Genomic DNA, 15139 nt, shown 5'->3' with positions numbered 1-15139 from the left:
GGAGTGTACTCCTCAGAAACATATTTTCTATCTGGAGATCAACTACGCTGAACAAAATTACTATCTCAAAATTTTGATTGGATGTGTTGGGGGAACAGATGAAAGTGAGGGGGGCTTGTTGCCCTCCAATCAATTTCGAATATTGAAAAGGGCACTATCCCTTTGAATTTCCAATCGAATGAGCCTTTTTTGAAGTTTCTAGGACAACGCCTTCTATGAAAACCTTATATGCCCCCAGGGCATAACTTAAAACCTTATAAGCCCCTAGGGTATAACTGAAAACCCTTGCCCTGAGGGTTGTGGGGGAGTGCCCTCCTCGAAAATATATTTTCTATCTGGAAATCAACTACGCTGAACAAAATGGCTATTTCAAAATTTTGATTGGATGTGTTTGGGGGAATGATGGGCGTGGGGGGAGGCTAATTGAACTCCAATCACTTTCGACTATTAAAAAGGGCACTAGTCCTTTGATTTTCCAATCGAATGAGCATGTTTTGAAGTTTCTACGACAACGCCTTCTATAAAAACCCTTAAATGCCCCCAGGGCATAACTTAAAACCCTTGCCCTGAGGGTTGTAGGGGACTGTCCTCCTCAAAACATATTTTCCCTCTGGAAATTGACTACGCCGAACAAAATGAATATCTCAAAATTTTGATTGGATGTGTTTGGGAGAATAATTGGCGTGGGGAGGGGAGGCTAGTTGCCCTCCAGTCACTTTCGACTATTAAAAAGGGCAATAGAACTCTCTATTTCCAATCCAATGAGCCCCCTTTGAAGTTTCTACGACGACCCCTTCCATATGAAGTGCCTCTGAAAAAAAAAAAAAAAAAATAAAACATTGGAGCCGTATGGCCTTTAATATAGGCAACGCTATAGCGTTGCCTCTGATGCAGATTTTGGAATTAGGTATTTAGCTTTGGCTATTTGGAATGATATTCCAGTTGGCATTCGGGACGCTGCATGCAGCCTCTCGAGCATATAGCTTGAACAGCCTGAACACAGAACATCCGGGAGGCAAACTTAAAAAACATTTATTTGGAGAGGGATTTGTTTTGGCATTCCGGTAGTATTTGTTTACTGAGCGTATTGTCCTTTTTTCTTTTATTCTCAACGAAATTTTCTGAAGTTTGAAAATCAGAGGATTGCAGCCGTCCAACATCAGGCTGTTTTAGCCTTCAAAGGACGGTTGTACGTATATATAGTTTATTCTGTAATTACTAGTAAATAAAGTAACTCGGGCCATTATTGAAAGTCAACATGCTAACAAAAAAAATGGAATTTCTGGAGGAGCTATTATTAATTTTTGAAAGTACATTAATAGACTTTACGGAAAGCCTTTTATGCTTGATCAGAGCTTAAATCTCCCCTTCCATTCCACATTTTTTTTTTCGGACAGTCTGTTTATGATGATTGTGAGGATTTTGGACAATGATTATGATGATTTTGCGTGTTTGTTTTTTTTATGTTAGCCTAGTGTAAAAGGACTTGTGTAAGCGTGGGAGGACATACTCAACGTACATAACTTAACAACTCAGCGTAGAAAATCATGTTGCTGTAAAAGCTGCAGAACCTATTTAATCCTGGTGAGTGGAATAGATGAATGTAATAAGAAATTTTGATCCTCTTACTGGGATCAATTTGGAACCCTTTTTGGCTTTGTACATTTGTTTTTGCGCAGCAAAATTGCCAGAAACACAGGCATAATAAAAATGTTGAACCTATTCATATTTTATTCCGGGTATTTTTTCATTAAATTTTCCTTCTTTTTTCAAGTCCAATGTTGTTAATGTTGTTTATTAAAAATATATATGTTTCTCTGAAAGAATAAAATTGGAGAAAGTTGACATTCACAGTTGAATGTCCGAAATTCATTTTTTTCTGCTTGAATTTAGTCAGCTTTTTCAGTTTTAAGCAAGGTTTGATGGGGACAGGTTAGGTTAGACTATGTTTCTAACCCATTTATGAGATTTATAACCTAATTTATCCCAATCTAACCTAACTTCAACTTTTACCATCAAACCTTGCGTAAGACTGACAAAGCTGATTGAAACAAAGCAGAGAAAAAGGAATTTCAAACATTCATCGATGAATGTCGACATTAACCAGAGTTAGGACATTCACAGTAGATAATAAAAAAAAAAAAAAAAAAAAAAAAAAAAAAAAAAAAAAAAAAAAAAATCATTGAAATAGGCATCCCCCCTTAGTGGACTCAATGACCCCAAAGATAGTGAAACTTGATCATTATTTAATTTGTTGTTGCCTTTGTTAGGGGATCTACGTTTTTTGAACACATTAGAAAAATATCAACGATTTTTTAAGTTTCTTCGACTAATTTTTAATCGTAGACAATTACAGGTAAACGTTTGGGGGAAGATATTAGAGGAGTTTAAGGAAAGCATTTAAAACTTCGAAAAATTTTCTTTAGACCTACACTTTCCAAATTTTCATGAGGGTTCTATGAGCCAATTTTAGGATGCCAATCCTCTTTTCTTTTTTTTGTAGCACAAAAAAGGAAAGATCACTCTTTTGACTTTTTTTTAATCCTGCAGAGCAAAATACGGAGTACAGAATATTTTAAATTATAGATAATATAATAAATTATACAATAAATTAATAAATATAATAAATTATATTATAAACTATATATTTAGAAAAATTTAAGGTATGGGGTATTTTTACATTAATGTTATTTTTTTATTCCTCTGAAACTTAAAAATGTCGAATTTATCTCCTTTCGTATTATTGTAGCCATGTTTCTATCGAAAAATTGTTACTAATGTTATCCACGTAATGCATGCTTAATGTAATCGAAGGTAATCCGTCTTTTCCAGACTTTGTCCGAGGCATGTGGTCAAGAAATAAATGGGAAGATTCTTTTACCTGCTGTTTTGGCCATGGCGAACGATAATGTTCCAAACGTAAGATTCAATGTTGCGAAAACTCTGCAGAAAATGGCGGGATATCTTGAAGCCACGTAAGTAGTTCGCAACATTGTCTTTTAACTCCCCAATCGACTTCTTTTAACTCGAGCTTTTTTGTTTCCTGTTTTGCATAAAAGCAAGCTATACTACGTTGAACGTATGAACGTATAAAAGCAAGCAACGTTGAAAGATGGAACAGAAAAAAGCTGAAGATAAATTTTAATTTGGACCATTCCAAAGTACAAATGTAAGATTCAATGTTGCTAAAACTCCGCGAAAAAATATCAGGATATCTTGAAGTCACGCAAATAATTCCTAATCGCTTCTTCTAGTGAGGAACTTGTTTCAGTTCCTTGCTCAACTTTTACACAGCAGGTCTAGAAAGCCTGCCTGCAAGAATGGAATTCGATTTACAGAAAATCGATACAGATCATCATAGTCAAAATGAAGTACTCTAATAAGATTTTGAGGAAAATATTATAACATTAGATCCAGCATGTAACAATGGGTTTATTTTAAAAAAAAAATATATATACATCATCGATTCCCTGAAGCAATGCTTGTGCGGGAGAAAACCCACCTAATAAATCAAAAAACCAACAAACCAAAAAAAAAAAAAAAAAAAAAAAAAAAAAAAAAAATAGAAAAAAAAAAAAAAAACGAAAAAAAGAAAGCATAATTAGAGCTCAACTTACCGGACTCGAAAACCAACGAACCTCCAAACAACACCCAACAAAATTATAATAATTATAATCATATTCAGCTGCATCTAAACCCTCCTCAAAAACAAAACTTAAGTGGCGTGGAATAATCCATTCAAAATATACACATCAAAACAATGGTTCTTTAGCGACTTACGAAAATCCTGCAAACCCCCAACATTCCTCAAATCCTCAGGCAAACTCTCCCAAACTAACGGAACAACATGGCGAATTGAAAACCTAGACCTAGACGTGACCATAGCTGGTCTTCGCACCAACTGAGAAGATCGTGTCAAATGATCGTGAGTAGTAGACGCAAGACTAAACATTCCTGAAAAACATGATGGTAACTCCGAAGCTAAATATTTAAACATAAACAGAGCATTATAGAATACACATATTCCTGCCAACGGTAGAATTTTATGCTCGCGGTAAAGATGCCTCACCGAAACAGATAGGTCAATTTGATTACCATAAAGAACTCTAATTGCCATATTCTGTGTTACGCAGAGCGGATGGAGGTGAGTTACGAATGTTTTCGACCAAACCATACAACAGTAAATGAGATATGGGTGAACCATAGAAAAATACAACATTCTCAGAATTTCACACGGACAAAGATACCTAAGTTTACGCATAATACCAATATTACGAGACAATTTGCTGTTAACAGATGCAATATGGTCTTTAAAACTAAGGCTTTCATCAATTATAACACCAAGGTATCTAGTACTAGTAGATCTTACAATAGTATGGTGCCCTACTTCTATCTTATTAATCCATGGATAATGTCCAGTAATTCTACCATAAATCAAAAAATTCGACTTATTATGATTCAGTTTCAATTTATTTACTCGCATCCACTTTTCAATCGAAGAAATACCTTGTTTCAATATAGTCATCAACTCATTTTCAGTTCTAGCAGCTACGGTGAAATGGGCATCATCAGCAAAACATGGTAGAATTCCTTTAGTACCGTAAGTATCAAGGTCTAAAGAACAAGACACATTACTTGAAGCTCTACAAAGGTCATTAATATAAACCAAAAACAACAAAGGGCCCAAAACGGAACCCTGGGGTACTCCAGTCGAAATATATTCAATTTTAGATGTAACTCCATCCATCACGACACACTGAGTCCTTCCACTAAGAAAACTAACTATCACATTTAAAAAATCACCACGTATACCACTACTATATAGCTTTTGAACTAGTATATCATGATCAACAGAGTCAAATGCTTTAGTAATATACAAAAATATCGAAGCTATCTTCAGACCCTTGTCTAAAGCATCATTAATAAAAGTTGTTAAAAACAAAACTGCATGCTCTGTAGAATGATGACTCCTAAACCCAAACTGACTAGAACTAAAAAATTGTCTTTTTTCGAAAAAACTTACCATCCTACTATGAATCAACTTTTCAAACACTCTAGAAATAAATGGCAGTAAAGAAATCGGTTTATAATCACTAAAACAATTCTTATCCCCTCCTTTAAATATCGGGATAACATTCGCGCACTTTAGACAATCAGGAAATATTCCAGCTTTTAAACAATTATTTATCAGTCCTAAAAAATGACTAGATATAACAGGTAATATCGACTTCAAAGCCTTCAACGAAATAAAATCGCCTCCTGATGCACCATTTTTAATATTATTTATAACATAAAATAATTCATCAATAGTTACAGATTTAAGGTACGCAGACACATCACAATCTTCAGGTAGGAACTGACGAAAATCTCCATCTTGATCAAATACTGGCACCGATGATGACACACGCTGCCCAATAGTAGCGAAGTGATTACACATCTCATCTGCAACACTATTATTCATTCCCATATTATCTGGACAGATCAAGACGCTACCAGGGCAAGTCACAGACTTAATCAATTTCCAAGTCTTACTCGGGTTACCCTCAACTTTTTTAAATTTAACCTTATAATATTCTACCTTAGCCAGTCGGAGTGCAGCATTTAACCTACTATTATAAACTCTATATATTACTTTATCATGAGGATCATTGTTCATTGTTGACAACTTATATAAAAAACCTCTTCTATTAACTGACTGTAACAAACTCTTTGTAATCCAAGGTTTATTCGGAGACACCCTTCTCTTCTGTATTCCTGACACTTCACAACATTCCAAAAACGTATCCTTAATCTTACCATACCAAAGCTCAAACTTCAAATTTAAATCTAATTCTTCTTGTAAAAATTTAAAGTCTAACTGTTCTATCCTATGCTTAAATCTTGAAATAGTATTTGAATCAACTATTAATTTCTTAGGCTTAGGGCGAGCATCACAATTAATATTAATATTCTTAAATATACCCGGAACTAATATAGCCAAACCAAAGTGATACGAAACATCATTTAACACAACACTCGACGAATCATGGGGAACATTCAAAAATACATTATCAATTAGAGATGAAGATGACTCCGTCACTCTAGTACAAATATTTACAGCAGGATGCATCCCATAACCTAACATTAAATTCAAAAAATTCTGGGCTTTTAAATTAGATGCTAACAATTTCAAATCAATGTTAAAATCTCCACACACACACCACAGCATGTTCTTACGAGCTTGAAGGTCCATTTCTTGCTCTAATAATTCTAAAAAAAAATCTACACTAGCTGAAGGGGGGCGGTAACAAACAGCAATAAAAAATGGGTCACCATTCTTATCAACCTCCGTAACAAAACACTCAAAAACCATCTCTTTATTAACAGACAAATCATCCCTAACCTTCACTTTCAAATCAGTTCTGATGTACAGGGCAAGTCCTCCATGCTGATGATGAGTACGGTTCTTAACATGCATATTATAATTTAAAATATCCAATAGTCCAGAATTATTATTCATTAACCATGTTTCAGTAAGTGCAAGAATATGAAAATCAGATAGCATACACAGCTCCGACAAATAATCCAATGTACTATTTAACCCCTGACAATTCAAATGAAAAATGCCAAGTTTATCCGGTGCCAGTCTAGTATGTAAATCAACTGGGCGCTTATAATTAACCTTCGGAAAAACATCATCTACCCCCATATCAAAATCCCTGTGAAGTACCCCTAATCCTAAATCCGAAACACTCAATGGATTATTCTCAAGCCAATCCAAACGATCATTACGAAAAATTACCATTTTTTATAAATATATATATATATATATATATATATATATATATATATATATATATATATATATATATATATATATATATATATATATAAAAGAAAAGGAGGGTAGTTGCAACCAAACCTAACCAACTGAATAACTTACTATAACTCGGAGGGTCGGTGGTCCCGTTTCCAACGTAATCGAAGCTCCAGAAAAAACACAATATAACCTAAAAATAATAAGAAACATATTAACAAAATAGTATAAATAAACAAATGAATACAAAAAAGGTGAAAAAATTTTCACTAACACTAGCCCGTCACAATACAGGCTTACTGTTTCCATTACTGAATTCCAGAAAATTATAATTGAAGAAAACACAATGCTCTACCTGTGTCTACCACTTACCCATTCTCAATTTTACCAAAAACTAAATAAATGAGAAAAAAAGAACAACTTTTCATTTTTTTCCATAAACACAAATACAAAAAAAAAAAAAAAAAAAAAAAAAAAATATTATTAACAAACTCTTAATTCACCATTCATGATATAACCATCTATTGGTCAAATAACTCAGGGATAGGCTCATCGTAACCAAATTTTGCCGCCACACCACCACGGTCGATCTGTATATATGGTGGAACTGTATTGGAAACCCATGATGAAACTTCTATAGTATTTAATCTAGATTTCTTTACATACAACTTCCTTCGAGCTTCGCGAACTGATATTGGTGCATCATCGCTAACAGATACATTTCTATGGTGTCCAATAACTTTACCTTTTAATTTCTTTCCGTTCTTAAGCACACTGACCTTCGCATCTCGAGAACCAACATCAACTTTAAAATACGGTTGCTCCTTACGGACATTACCAAGAACTCGAAACCTCGGGACCATGGACAGACCTAGACCCTCCAAACACAACTGGTCAAAAAACGTTTCGGCTTGGGTGGTATTTTCGCAGGGAACATTCCAAACGATAATATTCGTCTCTGTATGTCGATACTCAGATCCCATAAGCCGACGAGACAGATCTGCATTCCCAGTTTCATACTTTTTCGTTGCACTAGCGATAATTGACATTTGATTTCTTAAGCTTAGAACATCAGATTCAAGCTGTGTAACACGCGAACTCGTAGTATTAACTTCTGATTTTAGCTCAGACTGTGTATTTTCCACTGATACCATACGATTTTCTAACATTTTTATACTATCGTTTATAGAGTCTAGTTTTTTACCATTTTCAGTAAGTATTGTTAGCATCTTAGCAAAATCATCCGCCAGGGTCTTCAGTGAAGCGACATCGTTATTCCCTTCAGATGAAACGGTCAAATTCAACAAACTGTTCTCAACAGACTGGGATCCTACTTGGACAGTTTTAGCAATCTTCCTTTTTCGCCCCATGGCAAGTGCAAATAAAATAAAATATGTAATCTCTCTTACCTATTTTGGCACCTATAATTTATCCACGTCGATGCGGACGTGCAGTTCGCTAAGCCACCGTTAATTTGGGCACGGCTAACACCCCTATCTCCTGCACCGACGACTTCCAACAGCGTTGGAATACCGATGCTACTTCAGGAATCACAACCAACTTTCAGGAATACTCTGTAGCGTTTGCAAAATTCAACTAATCAAATATTTGCATTTCATTCCATTCCTCAGGGCAAGCGGTAAAGACACCTGAACTACTACTCAATCAGAGCTTGATTCATTGACTTTGGCCTATTTTTGTCATAATTAAATGACGTAATCCAAGGTGTATAATCCCAAGCCAATTCAATGTTTCGCAATATCTTCACTGTCTAACAAATACACTTTTTACAAACCAATTAAATTCAAAGTTAAATCCAATTTGCGTCCTCACAGTTCAAAGGCTCATTCAGTACTGAATGAGCCTTTCAGGTGTCAGGCTTTCAGTAGTTCAGGTGTCATGATGTCAATAAGCCAATCTACTTGGTTGGCTCAGTGTGGATGTACAAGCTTGCTTTAAATGATTTTAGGTGTTGAAACTATCGACATTTTAAGACTCATCTAAGCTCACCGATTTTAGCTCACCTGCAGCTGCGGATTTTAAGGCGTCAATTCTTAAATTAAGCAATATTTTGAACGGTCCTTTGCCATGTCATCATTGGGGTCGTCGGATTTTGAATTATCTGCCAAAACGTGAATTAAAATGAGTGGTTTTTTTTTTTTTTTTTTTTTACTGCGTGTTCAATAGGCTTATTGCAATTTATTTTTTATAATTTGTGTCGTTCAATAGTCGATTGCAATTTTTAAATTGTGTGTAGAAGCACTTATTGAAATCGGTTGCTGGTAATTATTTGTTTATTGTTCTTCAGCGCTCATTAAGCTGCAATTTGTCGTTTTAAAAATAGAAAATTTTTGGAATATTTATTAAAAGGTAATAATATTTTTGGTTACTTTCAAAGTTTCTCGGGGTAGGCAAGATTTTTTTTTATTATAAGAAATTCATTTTGGTGTTCAAACCGTGGAGTCGGTCCACTTTACTACCGACGAGCAAACCCGACTCCAGACAATTCGAACATACCGACTCCAACCGTGGCTGCGACTCCAGAAACTTTAAACGCAATCGCTCCGACTCCCAACGTTTTCTTCAAAGAAGTAAGAACTCCAACTCTGATTCTTAACGCTTATGAAAAACTCGGCAATTATAATTTATAATTATGAATAGGTACTCTCCAAAAGTCTAAAATTATTAATTTCTGTATGATAGTGAAGGATTGGCTCAAAAGCTTGTAAATAGATTAATGCTTTCTGAATTGATTATTGAATAAGTCAATGGAGAGCGGATCGAAAATTCCCAATATTTTTGGTATAAAAGGGCCATGCTTGGCAGTCAGTACAGTAAACAACCACAGAGAAGCACACATCCTCACACTACGAAATACAAGGACACACTGAGCGCAGTAGGTACCACTCAGCTGTGTTGCTAACTGTAGGAGTTTTGTCAACTGTGTAAGTGTTGGCAACTGTAGGATTTTTAAACAGATATGTTTCTATAATTTCTACGTGAGAAACTTAACTTCTGTAACTGGTAAACATTTTTAAAATTTAAAATTTACATAGTTTTACAAATTCTTTTCTAAATACAATTTTAACCCTATTAATAGCTAATATTTATCTTATAAATTTTATATTCTTCATTGCCAGAATTGCTGTAGAGTGCAAAAGAAGTATCTCTGTCAATATATTAAGCCCTTTTTCTATCTATCTGCAATTTATATGTAATATATTTGCAAATATTATATGTACGTTTTTAAGTAGTGATACAAATAATGGAATAAATTGTTTCTGTACTAGTACTGAAGTGCTATGATGCAAAATATCCTATTCACTAAAATTGGCCTACAATATTGCCAATTTTTAGTAGTATTTAATTATTGCCACTTTTAGTAGTATTTAAGAGTTTTTGGCTTGACTTCAGTCTTTATGTGTTTCCATAACTCGGACTCAGACTCCAATTTCAAAGGGTCTTATATTATTTCTGTTACTCTGACTCCATTCACCAAAAACTTATTAAAACTCCAACTCCGATGCCATAGCCCTGTTCAAACCGGTGTCAACAGAGCACAATAATTAAATTTAGTCAGGAAATGATCGCAATTAATTACAGTAAGCTCCGTTGAATGCAGGGAAGATTTTGAGATAAATATTATGCCTTTCAATCGAGCATGATATCAATTATCGAATACATTTAGTTGGCTCATTGTGCCAACTTATTGTGCCATTATTTTGCCATTTTATAAGCTTATTGGCTCATTGTGCCATTTTATAAGCTCATTTTAGATTATTTCAATGAATAAACTCACCCTTTTCTGTTTTTTTTCCAATTTTGTCTTTTTTTATACTCCTGACAAGGATAATCAAACTAAGTTAAAGAGTATTTTGGCGATATTACTCATAGCCAATCAGTGCGATGGAGAATAGAGAATGGCAATGGAGAATATAAAATTTATAAGATAAAAATTAGCTATTAATAGGGTTTAAATTATATTTAGAAAAGAATTTGATAAAACTATGTACATTTTAAATTTTAAACATCTTTACCAGTTACAGAAGTTAAGTTTCTCACGTAGAAATATATCTGTTTAAAAATCCTACAGTTGCCAACACTTACACAGATTGGCTATGAGTAATATCGAACTGAGCAATAATCAAACTAAGTTAAAGAGTATTTTGGCGATATTACTCATAGCCAATCAGTGCGAAAGAAATAACAACTAAATAAAAACACGAAATTAAGTCACATTCAAAAGCTCTTCAATTCAAATTAAAACCGAAAGTAAATATAGAAGAGCCTTAGTGCCAACATTTCAAGGAATTACAATTTTTATTATAGGCAATAAAACATCTACGTTTAACTTGTCGTATCGCTCAACCCCGCGCTATTTACGCTAAAGTTGTTAAAGTTTCTGGGGTGGGTGAGGCGTGAGGTGTGAAAATCTTCCTAATAGAAATTAATTTTGGGTCATAAGTTTGGGTTGTATATAATAAAATAGGGTTTAGTCTCACCTTGGCTGTGGTAATCCTCAGAACAAGCCTGTGGATGACTTGAAAGAATCTCGTTGAAATCGTCGCTTGTAAGTTTACAAGTTGTAATCCACGTTATATTATATGAATTTCCATAATTTATATACCATTTTATTCTATTGAGTCATTAGACTGGCTAGATAGAATTTAATTTTAAGGTTTTAAAAAAATGCGGAGTTTATAAAAAAATATTTTTAGGGGGTGATTCCCCATCCTTCCATTACTCCCATTTCAGCAATTGTACCCAATTTATATCCCCAAAAGAAATGAATGAATTTTAGCCTCATGAGCACCGAAACTCCCAGAATAGGGAAAACCATTTTTCGATAAAATACTGAAGATATTCACATGTTTATTATAGCCAATAGCCTATAAAAAAAGGTATGAATACCACAATTAAGCAAAAGCCTTAATATGATATAAGATAAACAAATATAATATAAATATTGCTCAGAGCTAAAATTATCATAGCATCAATTAATGGTGTAAATAGGAAAGTGATAGTAGTATTAATTATTTTATGAAAATAACCCCTGGTGCTTCCACTCGATTAGCTCTATAGGCACTTCGTACCGATTGTTGATCGATACTACACCAAACACCATAAAAATGTGTAGATTTTTTTGAAGGTGTTGGTATGAACGGAGAAGTGCAGTCAAATTTAACTAAAAAGTTTTTTTTGTTTTGTTTTTTTACGGTTCAACTGGGCAACAGAAATTGTGGTACTGCCACATTTTCTTTTTGTTCCTTTTGCCCCTCTACCTGAAATTGTCTCTTCTATTTGGAACATAATTGCCATTATATCCTTGCATAATTACCCTGGCTAAATCAAGATTCTGCCCCAGGTGCAAGAGAGGCCAGAACTACCACTACCAGGGGATAAATGGAATACTGATGAACTGAGTTCAAAATGACACAGTAGGTGTAGGAAACATATTTCCAAAAATATTTTCCAATTAAAATTACGTAAAAACGTAATTTTACATTAATTACGTAAACATGTAATTTTTTGAGATAAGACCACAAAAAGAAATGTGTTACTGCCTTAAAAACTTCAAAACTTTTGAGGAATCAAGAGAAAGATCATAGAAAATTGTGGTTTTGGGAATGCATAGACCTCAAAATGGGTTCAGGGGGCACACAATGTTTTTATTTTCATGTCTTTGGTACTTGAACTGTTTTATCTTTTTTTTTCTCTCTTTTTCGGTCCATTTATAAATGCTTCCAGATATGAAGTCGAAATATTTGTACTTCTGTTAGTTTGTATTATTTTGTTTTAGATTATTGACTATCTTAATTAAAAATTTACCCATTATAATTGTATAATTTCATTTTAATAATATATACTACTACCACTAACAAATCATCACATCACAATGCCACCTAAGGCAAACACAGTTGAAAGATGTGTCAGATTTTTGGCTCTATCCTTTATGGTCACCTGTCTTTAAGGGCGAAGGTCTTGTGACAGGGTGGTTTTAATCTCCGATTTCCAAATCCTTAGTTATCGACTTAAAAGAGGGGGAGGGGGAAGCACCGCTGAGTGATAAGACGGAGAGAAATGAAGAGGAAAGGAACAAGTAGTTAATAACCTTCGAAAAATTATGTCTGCTTAGATAAAGCAACATTTGGACAACATTTCGGTTGCCCTCTATAATGCAACCCTAGTTTAAGGGTTTTATCAGGAACATTAGAAAGATTATCCGAAAGATATTTTTTTTTAGCCTGTGGACTGAGAGAAGGAAGGAGATTATAACACGAATAATAGTTCGTCGCCTTAATCTTCTTAATATATTTTTTCTCGCTAGATTGGGGAAAGTACATTTGGAATTAATATAAGATATGATGGGTGGTCAAAATGTAACTAAGAAACTAGTATTTCCTCCAAGTTTTTATGCATTTATATTAAACAAAAGAGTTTAAAACAAAAGAGGGGAGTCATTTGTTAATACCCCTCCTCCCCCTCGTATAAAATAAAGCCGTTTAACTAATATTTAAAATATTAGTTCTCATTGCTCTCATAGGCCAGTGATGATCTTACGATAGTAATTGGGATCCTTGTAATCCATCTGCCTGTGCTCTGACGGCTTCTGAGTAGTCACTTTTTGTCACTTTTTTTGGTGTCCTCAAGTAATTAAAGTCAGTTTTTTCGCGCACCTCGTCGTGGCCGACCCCCTCTCTTTTGCCGGCTGCCGAAAAGTAACATTGCTTTGTCCCTAACGTTGCTCAGGTCAGAACCTTAGGCAAGGATACTGCTTGCCAGAGGATTTACCTGGGGAGTTGAGATTAAAACCCAAAAAGTGCTTTTAAAGCTGGAATTTCCCGTATTTTTATAGGATGTCTGCTGGATTGATCTAAGTTGGTGTAAGGTTAATCCTCTATCCCAGCCACGTGCAGGCCTCGCGAGGTTTACAGCGGTCTTTATGGCCAAGTTTATTATTTGTTTGATTGTTAAAACTGTGAACTGTGTTAACCAGTTAACCAGTGTGTTAACTGTGATGTGAACCAGTTAAAACTGTGTTTTTTTTCTGTCTTCTGTAAATATATATGTTTTGAATACGGTGCTTTTAAAAATATTACCTGGCGTAAATGTCCTAAATGATTCTCTCAGTTGCAGCCATGACAAGGCCATTATGGAAATCAAAGAGTTACTACAAAACAAGGCAGTAACTGTTATGAAGGTATAATAAACCCTTCTATCACAGGGTTTAATATCCACTACTTTTGGAGTTTATTGGGAAACGAAAAAGAAACTTTTTGACAGTCAAATCATCCTTGAAACACAAGTTTAATAGAGAGCATGGTCTCAACAAGCCTAGAAAGCAGTTTTAAATGTCGTAAAAACATTAATAAAATCCCCTAGAATTTAGGAGATATCTCACTCACATCCGACTAATATTTTTGGGGAAAGCAAATCACCTAAAATGAACTATTAATTCAATTTTTTTTGTATCTTTTTAAGAAGAAAAAGTTTATTAATCAATAGTAAAGATAACAAAACCTGAAGCAAAGCTGGAAAGAAGTCTTGGGTATATTCATACCTATTACAAGATACCTTTTATACCTTTATAAAATTGTAGCGTGATCCAATTAAGTAAAGTAGTAAGTAAGTATGACTGAAATAGACCCTTAAGGTCCAAACCGGCGGTGCTCATCTCCGTTTCGTGGCCCTCAGCCAGGAAGTGCAATGGGGGACTGGGGGCCATCCATCCTGTGCTGTCGCACACCCTTCCTGATGACCGACCCCAGATTTCTCCCTGGAACCAGTGGGGGCTGTGTTGACTCTAGGTAAGTTTACATAGCCACCCAACTGACACCCATCCCAAACCCACATAAACGACCTAGCCAGGGATTGAATCCTAGCCCCTTGGGACAGAGAACTTTCCCCCCAGTACACGTCCACTAAGCCAGGACGGCTCATGACAGTGATCCAATTGGCGCTCCCATAAACAACAATATTAACGAATATCTTATGAGTTTCTTGATATATTTTTGGTATTCATGACAATGAGAAAAAACGATAAAAATGGCTTTTTTGCCTCATGAAAAGTTTAAATTTATCAACACACCCGTCGAAACAAATTGGCAATCATGCTGCAACAATTATATTCGATATTTTGAAGAGAAAAAAATCCCTCCAAATTGCATTTTCGTCCCTCAAAAGGCTTTGGTAACGTTGGTTGATACAATGTAGTCTCAGTATAGTCTTATCTAAAATTACGTGTTTGCGTAATTAACGTAAAATTACGTATTTACGGAATTTTACGCCCTGAAAAGGTTTTTGAAATACCAATTTACAGGCCAATGAGCCTTTGGGGGAATA

General features: G+C 34.7%; 1 protein-coding gene across 1 annotated transcript in view; it reads left to right on the top strand.

Moving 5' to 3' along the window:
* Pp2A-29B (Protein phosphatase PP2A regulatory subunit A) overlaps positions 1-15139 on the top strand; it is a 160830-nt gene that overhangs the window by 119176 nt on the left and 26515 nt on the right. The window contains exon 9 of the mRNA XM_089093234.1: positions 2833-2975. Within this exon, the coding sequence (XP_088949360.1) occupies positions 2833-2975 (143 nt within the window). The remainder of the gene's footprint in view (positions 1-2832; positions 2976-15139) is intronic.

The sequence above is a fragment of the Artemia sp. Qi Xiang Cuo genome, chromosome 8 (assembly GCF_049724085.1).
Source record: "Artemia sp. Qi Xiang Cuo chromosome 8, ASM4972408v1, whole genome shotgun sequence".
Classification (NCBI taxonomy): domain Eukaryota; kingdom Metazoa; phylum Arthropoda; class Branchiopoda; order Anostraca; family Artemiidae; genus Artemia; species Artemia sp. Qi Xiang Cuo.
Note: the sequence above shows the minus strand (reverse complement) of the source record. Positions and strands in the feature narration are given on the sequence as shown.